This window comes from Hermetia illucens, chromosome 3 (genome assembly GCF_905115235.1).
Source record: "Hermetia illucens chromosome 3, iHerIll2.2.curated.20191125, whole genome shotgun sequence".
Classification (NCBI taxonomy): Eukaryota; Metazoa; Arthropoda; class Insecta; order Diptera; family Stratiomyidae; genus Hermetia; species Hermetia illucens.
The window spans coordinates 114,134,683-114,145,045 of record NC_051851.1 but is presented as its reverse complement, the minus strand read 5'-3'; the positions used below and the strand labels follow the sequence as shown (position 1 = coordinate 114,145,045).

The following is a 10,363-nucleotide window of genomic DNA, read 5'->3' as shown; positions in this document are numbered from 1 at the left end:
GGCGAACTCGTGGTTTGTGTGGGCTTCCCTATTCCTTTTGCCCTTGATCAGTCCTACTTACTGCCATCTGAGTCGTTCGTTTGGCTCGGTGGCAAATCGAATCGAAGACTGACCACCAGTAATTGGGTTTTCTAATCACATGCTTTAGCGATGCAATGTGTGGCATTTAGAGCTCTATCCGGAGAGTTGCCTGCCTTCCTAGGTCAGCGTAGTCACACTTCCATGAATGTTTGTTCACCAATTGCCTTTGAAGAATACCCTGGCGTTATTTCCAATTTTCGTTTCCGGCGTGCGCGTTTCCTGCCCTGTGACTTCGACCCTGATGGTCGCTTTACGTGAACTCCTCGCTAACTTGCCTGTTCATATTATGTGCTAGCCTAGCCTGACAAATCTCGCATCTAAAATTAAACCTGATCGCACTTTCCGGTACGTGTTTACATGAACTTCGTTGACCAGAACTATATCCAGCTAGGCGAATGTTTTGATAAGCACCTTCCCCCTGTATTAGTCTCGGCACGGCGTCACTTGTCACCGGCTATCATCTTTGGACTCTGCCGCTTATTTTTGCCCACACGAAGCTGGTAGCCGCCTAACCCATAGTGTATTGTATGGCTTGATGGTTGCACGCCCATATCACCGCTCCACCGTCTGAATCTGTGACCACCGTCAAGGTTTCTGTACAGTTCACTTATTATGGGAATTTCCGTCTCTAGTTCGTAAGTACCCCAAGCGAGTTTATAACTTGGCTACGAAAGCTCTCAGTTTTCCCATCCTGGATTATCTCACCTCAAACATGAGATCCCATTCCTGGGTCCTCCAGGTTTTTCTGACATTTCGGGTCAGATCTCTCATTTAGCGGTCACTTTTCGCTTTTTTTTAGTATTTCCGCATACGACGGATTTCCCTTGCTGGAGATTATAATTGCCTCTGGGCGAATTCGCAACTTTGGCTTCTTGTCCTTTTTATTTACGACCTTATTCCGCTAGCCAGCATTCCCACTTTGGTCACATATTTTTCCCTTCTTGAACTTTCAGTTCCATTTGTTAGAAGGGCCAGAATGCTTATTTCTTTTTGATTCCCTAAAACTTCCCTCTTTTTATCTAGTACTCTTTTACTTCATGAAAGTCGATGACCTTGCGCTTTGGTGTCACTTAGATTGCCTGTAACACTGTTGGGACAGTAATTTTCGGCTTTTCCTTAGATCTTCTTTCTTCCTGCGACCTATTAAAAAGCACCCTAATGGCTCTTATCGTGTTCTTAATGGTTTGGTACACGTTGTGCTTGTCCTTATTGAATTCGGATAGCTCAGCGATTGTAGCTCCAAGCTGCATGAAACGCATTTCCGCTTCAGGGCTCTGTTCTTGGTGAGTTTTAGCTGGATAACTTCAATTACAGACTCCGTCACCTTTATTAGCTTTCTCTATTGTCGTCTTTGGCATTAGGGAAGATTGTAAAATTCATGAGTTGAAACCCTGAATGGGTCCATTTCCTAGTCGTGAAGTACCTCTTGAGCAGATGGGATGGGTGTTGAAACCGCCTTTTTTAGCCAACTGTCTCCTTTCAACTATCATCCTTTGCCTTTGTAGTTATTTTCTCGGTGTTGTACCTCGTTTGAACACGTCCTTATCCAAATCTAAAACACTTATAGCAAGTTGTCGTCCACCAAGGCACAACGCTCGAGGGATATCGACGGCCGAGCGCCCGCTTGCTTACTCCGAAAAGCTGCCAGTACTGGCTATCTTCAAATGTATATCCATTTCGTTCCACGCATCAGTGATAAGCAAATACGTTTCCAAGCACAGTTAAAGAAGAAAAGTATGTAAACATATATTTACTCATCAATAGGCATGTCCCTAATCGCCACCTGGAGGCAACTCCTCACAGGTCTGTCTGTTCGTTTGTCCGTTTGCTCGCCCGAATACCGGAAGCTGGATGCTTGGGTATAAAGGTTTTTGTATTCATCTTATGTAAGAAACTTTCTATGCACGTTTTTCACGTGAAATTTTTATTTGGCCTTCTAGAACTTATGTCCGAATAGCTGAGTGGTTAGAGCACAAGGCTGTCGTACGGAAGGTCGCGGTTCAAATCCCACTGGTGACAGTGGAATTTGTATCGTAATTTGACGTCGGATACCAGTCGACTCAGCTGTGAATGAGAACCTGAGTCAAATCATGGTAATAATCTCAGGCGAGCGTAATGCTGACCACATTGCCGCCTACACTGTTCTGTAGTGTACCGTTACGGTCTAGAATATGGGCCCTGATCCAATATGGATTGTTGCGCCAACGATTATTATTATTCTAAAACATTGTAATAATAGTTGGATTGGCCTCAAACTTTCCAGAATTATGTCAAATATTTTATTTCTTATGCAAATGCCAAATTTTGTACTTGTATTATAGAATGAACTTAACGGCACAATTATACACTTTATTGGAGCAGGTATCGTATTTGGAGGGCTAGCTTGTGTACAAATGCATCCAATGATTTTTTTTTCAGGTTTTTAAGTTCTGAGAATGAGACCTGTTTCACTTTTTCGGGTATTTGAGTCAGAGCCCTTCGTTCGAGACCACAACGGTACACTATAGTACACTGTAGGAGACAATGTGGTTATCATTGCGGTCGCTCGAGATTATTACCCTCATTTGACTCATGTACTCATTCACAGCTGAGTCGACTAGTATCCGACATCTAGTCAAGATAGCAGATCCCTCTGCCACCACTGGGATTTGAGCCGCGACCTTCCGCTACCACATTAGAAAAGGGGATCATTAAATTGGGAGCTATGACGTGCAATGGAACCCACTATTCCAGGACGATTGACAAGTTGGCGCCTTAGAGCTACGTACCGTGAGATGTAGATGTGGTTGATACGCTGTGTCTGCTAAGAAACAAACGGAGAATGTGATATCTAGTATTTTGGTAAACGGCTGATTTTCTTTTTTAGGAAACGGCTATTACCAGTCCCACCCTTCCTTTTTTGCACTTTCCGAATAATTTTCCAAAGCCAATTATTGGATAAATTGATCTCCACCCCTTCATTTCTTTTGAAAACCATTGAATGGGAGATTTCACTGGTATGCTACGTATACAAACGGAGACGAGATAAACAGTTGTTTACATATTTCACATTTTATTGGGCAAGATATATATAGATGCAGCTATACTGCACATGATTAGGAAGTAGCAGAATTGGGGTACTTTTTCCCAAAATCCTCAATGTATTCGATAACACGTACTGTTAGATCGTTGATGTTTTCCATTGTTTCCCGATGTGTAAAATACTCCGTAAGATCCCGTTTCATCATCCTACCTGTATAATGATTTGGAAGATTGACCTGAAACGAAGTTCAACATTTTTACTGGAGATATTTCGGCGTTAATAGTATGTTTCGTTTACCTTGTGCCTTGCAATGGACTTGACAATCAACCAAAAAATGTAGAAACTGAACCACACGGTGAAGTAGAGTGGAATATACCAAAGTTTTCGGCCAAGATAAAAGTAGCTGTACTTTTTCACTCGAGGTTCAGGTGGTGGTTCAGGTTTCGCTGTAGTGGTCGTCACCACTATTGGTGGAGGATGATCATGGTGGAAATGGTGATGGTCATGGTCGTCATATATTATTTCTGGAAACGCATCGACTCCATGACTTCCGTAAAATGAATGACCACCATGTAGATGGAAATGATCATGATCACCGGGAGGTACAAAGTCGGAGTCTGGATGATCGTCCATACTGGAGGGTTTTTCATCCATCACCGGCATATCCGGCATATCCGGAGATTCTATGTGGGAAAGCATATCATCTTCCATATCTGGCTTACCCATTTCATCACTACTCTCGTTGGGTGGCATATCTTTCTCGGCAGACATTTCTGTTTCACTGGACGGTGGATTTTCGCTATCTGTGAGCGGAGGTAGCATATCATCACTTGGGTTCGAGGCTGGCATTTCTGTTGTATCAGAATCAGCCGGTTTTCCCTTGTCTTCGCTTTTGGATTCCTTCATAAACGGAGGTAGATACTCAGGATTTACTGGTCCCACAAAACCACTAGGCGCTCCAGCTGGTGGGGGTATATAACTAGTAATCGGCTTCCTGGGTTTACTCGGGGGTGGTTGCGTTGGTGGTAAATAGTTAGAATCCAGATTTGGAGGAAATGCATATAAATCTTTGGGTGGAGTATAGCTAATCGCGGATGGTCTCGTGGGTTTCATTTTTGGTGGATTATAATTGTATCCATCCTTGTTCTTTTTAAATTGAGCAGTTGCAACGGCCTCGCCTGGTGTATATCGATCCATCGCCTGGTCTGCAAAATTTTTGATAAAGCAATTGTGGATTAGTCATGGCAGGGTTCACTCATTTAGTCGAGTTATTTACAAAAATGTGCACAGAAAGGCAATGAAGATTTCACAGAATAACATTTGTGCCGACATGCAGCAGTTATATTCAAACGTTCGACCGTATGAAGGGTTGTTTTTCTATCATCCAAATATGATAAATATAATAAATCAAAGTGCAATTTTAGGAGGAAAACCAATCATATTTTTTAGATGAAACCGCGAAGAGATCTCTGATTAACTTCCGTTATTTTGAAAAAAGCGTTATCAAACACAGTCGATTACAAACACCAAACTCCAGAATTGAGACTAAATTCACATTATATTCACCTATTCGTTTATATGACGAGCCGTATCGTGGGTATATCACCGAAGGCGATCGGTTTTTATTCACTGAATATTGTCTACGGGGATAAATTCGGTAAGGATTTATATACGTATACGCCCGTCCTAATGATGAATCCTTATCCTGACCAGAAGCAGTCGTTTCTATAGTTTTTGTTGTTCTACAAATAATCATCAGGAATAATTTCGTTTCATTCGTATATTCACCGCATTATTTATGTACAAGTTTATCTTACGAAACTGGGATATTTAGATCCGTGTGTAGAGCCTTGAAGAGTTTGGGTCCTGAGTCGCCCTGCCAAGATTCTTTATCACCATTCGATCCTAGCGTAACAACCTTAGCATAAGAACTGGAAGCATCGTCAGCACTGATAAAGTTGATACATATTACTAACATAATCCCAACAGTCACTGGTTGTAACATTTTCCACTATTACACTTCAGGTTGTGCAACCGCAATAAAACTGAAATTCGCAAGTAGAACCGCGCAATGACAAAGAAAGTTGCTACCTTTCATCCCACCATAACAACATACTTAACTTCTGCACTACCAGAATTAGTCAAGAAATATGTACACGTTTTTGAATTCGAGGCGAAACTGTGATGCCCTACTTTTGATTATATTGAATAACTGAACCAAGTCCCAACCGGACAATTAGCAACCCTGGAGCACACAAATATTTAAACTCAAGTTGGGAGGTGCTAATTTGTGAATTCTTCGTTGCAATAATTCTTGAATAAAATGTATGTTGATAAGTTGATAGAATCAAAGAGGCTGCTTCGTGTACACTACACTGGTCTGTTTTCCAGCTCCCAATCCCGTAAAACTGGGTCATTAGAATGTGTGCCTATTGGAATGAATGATTAGTGCTACTACGTCGTGTATGCTTATTTATGATCCCAAACTTCTGGCATCACATGCCTTAGTTATATGTATCTGGTTTAATGCAATATTTCCTGGAGATCGGTTGTGAAGATCACGACCATGTGTACATAATGCATGGCTCACGCTCAAAAACTAAAATGCAAAACTGAAAATTGCAACCCCACTCAACGCCATTCCTTCTACGATAATTTAATTAAAATTAGTCTTGCGCTAGATTACTATCAAATGGCCTGAAATTGGTAATCGATACCGTTTGAAGCATGAGGACTGCGTGCATTCCCAATTTAAGTTAGCCTCCCGAACACGCGCGCAAAAGTTCCACCCTTTTTTAAATAAACGCTTTGTGAGGATGCTAACACAACTATACCCAGATGGAATTGAATATTGTCCAAAGCGGCTGATAGGGTCATATTTAAGACCACTCCTATACAGTCGAATTTATTTGAAATAGGATTGCTTACAAGTGTCGCCTACAAAAATCTACACTTTTTAAGGTTTTGTGTGAAACAAAACCTTATTAGAATCGATTCGATGTCTATCTGTCCGTCTGTCTGTCTGTCTGTCTGTCTGTCTGTCTGTCTGTCTGTCACAGCCGATTTATTCGGAAATGGCTGGACCGATTGTCACGAAAATTGGTAGGAGTATGTGATCTGCCGTTCCCTTTACATGCAGCAACTGGCGCCATTTTGTGTTAAGTTTAAGGGGGGGCTCCCCATACATGTGAAAGGAGGCTGCAAAATTTTTTTTCACAGAATGTAGCCATGTGGGGTATTAAATGAAAGGTATCAATTAGTACTTTCCGAAACTGGTTCAATATATGATATTGCGTGAAATATAGGGGAGTGAGGGCTCCAAATATGACCATCAAAAAGTGTAACAGGTCTCGTTCTCAGAACCTATCCAACCGAAAAATCTGAAAAAAATCACAGTAGTGCAACTCTACGAAATCTAGGCCTCAAAATATATCCGGTTCCGATATCTGCCCAAATAAAGTTAATAATAGTATATTTCCACATTTTAGAAATTTACCCGGCACCCCCCTTATGTGCATCCCAGAAGTATAAAATTTGGCATGCGTATAATGAAGAATATAATGCACAATTTAATCAAGTTTGAAGAAAATCAAACTATTATTAACAAAGTTATAGGGGGTAAAACTTTACAATTTTTTGTGAATTTCGTGCACTCTACAACCTGCATGACGTCATCATCACATATCAATTCATCAATACCACAACGAAGTAAGTTCGTATGAATTGGGTGGAAAAGAATTATTTTGTTTTAGTTTTTTAATCATTTGTATATGAATATCAATTATTCCAACGAGACATGTGTGTATGTAGGTATATAGTATATGCGTGCTAATGAACTTTGCGGGTAGAGCCTAATTCAGATAGATATAAGAAGTAAATCGGACATATGGGTACGATCAATTTATATACGTGCCTATATGTGTACAATATTCGAAAATTGGCAGTTTATTTGTTTAGGGTGAGAGTAACATCTACGGCTGTAATATGTACGTATGTCTCGTAATTTGTGACTGTATACGGATAGAAAAATGTGCGTTGAAATTTCTCAGATAAGATGAACACAAAACCTTTATACCCGAAGCGCGAGCTTCCGGTATTCCGACTTGTTTTCTTTAGCATTTACTCCGTTCAATACCACGACATGGAGGTCACTTCATTTGGTGCCCTGTCAGTACTCGAACCGTGGAGGTTAATAAGGCAAACTGCGCTGCTATTCCTCGATATCAGCTTTGATATGCCTTTACCTGCCTAGCGCAGATTGTAGAGTACTGGCCACTGGATGTCCCACAGTGTTGATGACAGGAACGAAGAAGGGTGGCGAGACAGCGCTTGCTTAGGGATACTCCGACAAAGATACGAAAATACCACATGCGACCATCTACTGTCTGGATCACAATAGAACACTTGTTGCCTAAAAAGGAATCTTTTTAAGAATAATTCGAAACTTTCGTGATTGAACAACTTTCAGTGATATTTTTATGGAAAAAAATTATACAGTTATGTTACAAATGGCCGTCAAAAAAATATATTTTTATGTTTTGCAATGATTAATAAGCAGAAGAGTAACTCTACTCAAAACTACGATTTTTTGTTTCGACGTATATATATATATATATGTATATATTTTTCGGGGACGACATACCGCCTCCTTCAGTACGAAAGCTTGCAGTGTCCAAAATTTCTGCGGACTGGATCATCTGAAACAAAACATGACACTGGATTTAGTTAAATAACTGTAAAAACTAGTTTTTGATTAAAATTATCAGTACAATTTTTTACTACAAAAAATATTGTTTTGGACATTTTTTATTGAAATAGATAGAATGATTAAACACTACATTTTTACGCATTGAATAAGCATGCCAAATTTAAAAAAGATCGTTTCAGTAGGTTCCAAGTAATTTTGGTCACCGGTTTCAAATATGTCGTTTGTAGAAACGTTTCTACTTGAGTTTGTTTACCGTACGAATTTTTCTCTTTCAACGATTATATCTCAATTAATTTTATTCGGATCAACTTGAAATTTTAAGGACGTATTCTCAGATCATTACACTTAAAAAAATGTAATGAAAGAATCGATTTTTTGTCAAAGCCACTTCTTCATTCTCTTTAGCCTTTGTCCCATTTACAAGCGGGCTTGTCGGCTTGTCGTGCTCGGTTTCGCCATTTTGCTCTACCAAAAGCCTGATTTGGATGCAATCACGAGGCTTTCAAATCATCATCCAGCGTATCAAGCCACCGTTGTTTCGGCCTACCTTTTGGCTGCTTATCATCGACTTCGATGTTCAGAATTATATGACTATACAATCAAAGACTCCTGTCGAAGCAGCCTCATATCGATCGAGGATATCCTCATTTCGGATGTGGTCAAAGCATGTCACGCCACAAGTCCAACGTAACACCTTCGTCTCCATTATCACGGGATACTGTTCATTGTCTTTTATAGTATGCCAACGCCCAGAGACGTAGAGGGCGATAGGGTCGACGACACGGCGGTAACTTCTATATTTGAAGCATTCGTTCAGGCTTCGATCACAAAGAACGTGACTTCTAGGTTGGGCTAATGCGTGAAGCAATTTCATAACGCAGTTCTCCATTGGTTGATAGCATTGACCCGAGATATTTAAATCGCTCAATTCTGGACAGGTCACTGCTGCTGGCAATGATTATACCTGCTTCATGGCAAGCGATCTACAAAAAATCAGTTTCATTCAATTTCAATCTGAGGCCGTACTTGCATGAGGCGATCATTTCACTTCTGCACAAGTTGCTCGAAATTATTTTAGAGTTATCACAATCTCGGCAGATGCCGGATTTTACCTAATACTAGCACTAAGTGCCAAGCATTTAGGCTCGGACGATCCTACCTACTTAAAAACTAAAGGGGCACTGGTGGTGGTGGCCGGTGGTAGGTCAGTGGGAGAATCCGTCGAGTACTCCCCGCAACATCGAGCACGTATGCAGAATGGTGTACTTCTGCATGGTTTGAACCAGACTGTGCGAAAGTCCCAGGACATCAAGGGAAGCCGTTAGGGATTTAGGTACAATACCTGTAGCTGACAATATTATGGGAACTACAACCACCCGCTCGAGACGCCAAATTTCTTTGATTTCCCGAGCCAATAGTTCACCTTCTTCTCCACGTATATTTATATTTATTTCAATATTGCTATTATGGGGGATAGCAACATCAATAATATACGCGGAGCGACCCGTCTTGTCAACTAACAGTACGTCATGCTTATATGCAAGGTTTTGATGGATAACCTTACATACAGCATTATGCCTGGTGATGTATTGCACCGGTGCCATAACAGTACAGCCAGAAATGAGATGGTCCAACGTCTCTAACGCCGAACCACACATTCTGTACTGGTCGTTCTCCACCCGTTCTTCCATGATGAGCTTTTTATAAGCTCGGGTGGCGACCACGCCATCCTGAATGGCACACATAAACCCCTCCGTCTCAGCAAAGAGCTCCCCAGCAAACAGCCATCTGTTCGACAGATGCAAATCGACAAATGGCTGCCAAAGACAATTCACGTGTTTACCGTGCATTGCCTTCGACTTCTATTCATCGATCCGCTCTTGGTCCGACTTCACCCCACTCAGAGGATTGAAGGATCGATCCTTCAAGTTAAGTGGAGTCAGTCCGCCTTACAGACAGCCGCATGCAAGGGACTCGCCTGCTCCTTGCTGTAAAAATAAGCGCGCAGCGAGTCGACTTGGCGATGATGTTGTGCCGCCACGTCAACCACGCCCCTACCTCCGATGTCACGAGGCAGGTTCATCCGCTCCACGGCAGACTTTGGGTGATGGATTCGGAATTTGGACATAGTTGTCCGTATCTGCCGCTGGACGTTTTCCAGATCGGTCTAAGCCAGTGAAGGGATGGCGAATACATTTAACGCGCTTATTTTATTCTTCCCCGAGAGATGCGATTTCAGCACCAGTCTAATCCAAACTCCATCCGAATGTCACAGCTGAACATGTCTATTATTCGCAACAGACTTCTAAGATGGTCGTCAGTACCAGCATACAGCTTGATGTCATCTAAGTACATCAAGTGTCTCAGTTCGCACTTAGCACGTAGGCCATACTTTATTGCAAAACCATGCCCTCTAGCATCATTCAGTAGCCATGGAAGGGGGTTCAGTGCCATACAAAACCAAGGAGGACTCAATGAATCCCCCTGGAAGATGCCCCGCCGTATACGGATGGGCTCTGAGGTATTAGCACCCTCAGATGTACGGACTGATA

General features: G+C 41.6%; 1 protein-coding gene across 1 annotated transcript; it reads right to left on the bottom strand.

The window, feature by feature from the left end:
* Positions 1-3,143: 3,143 nt before the first annotated feature.
* Positions 3,144-5,194, bottom strand: LOC119652278. Its single transcript, XM_038056272.1, has 4 exons — positions 4,921-5,194; positions 4,670-4,845; positions 3,401-4,308; positions 3,144-3,338 (listed from the first exon to the last, which is right to left on the bottom strand). The coding sequence occupies exons 1-4, from the start codon at positions 5,106-5,108 to the stop codon at positions 3,177-3,179; spliced, it is 1,434 nt and encodes a 477-aa protein (XP_037912200.1). The 5' UTR covers positions 5,109-5,194; the 3' UTR covers positions 3,144-3,176.
* Positions 5,195-10,363: the final 5,169 nt, after the last annotated feature.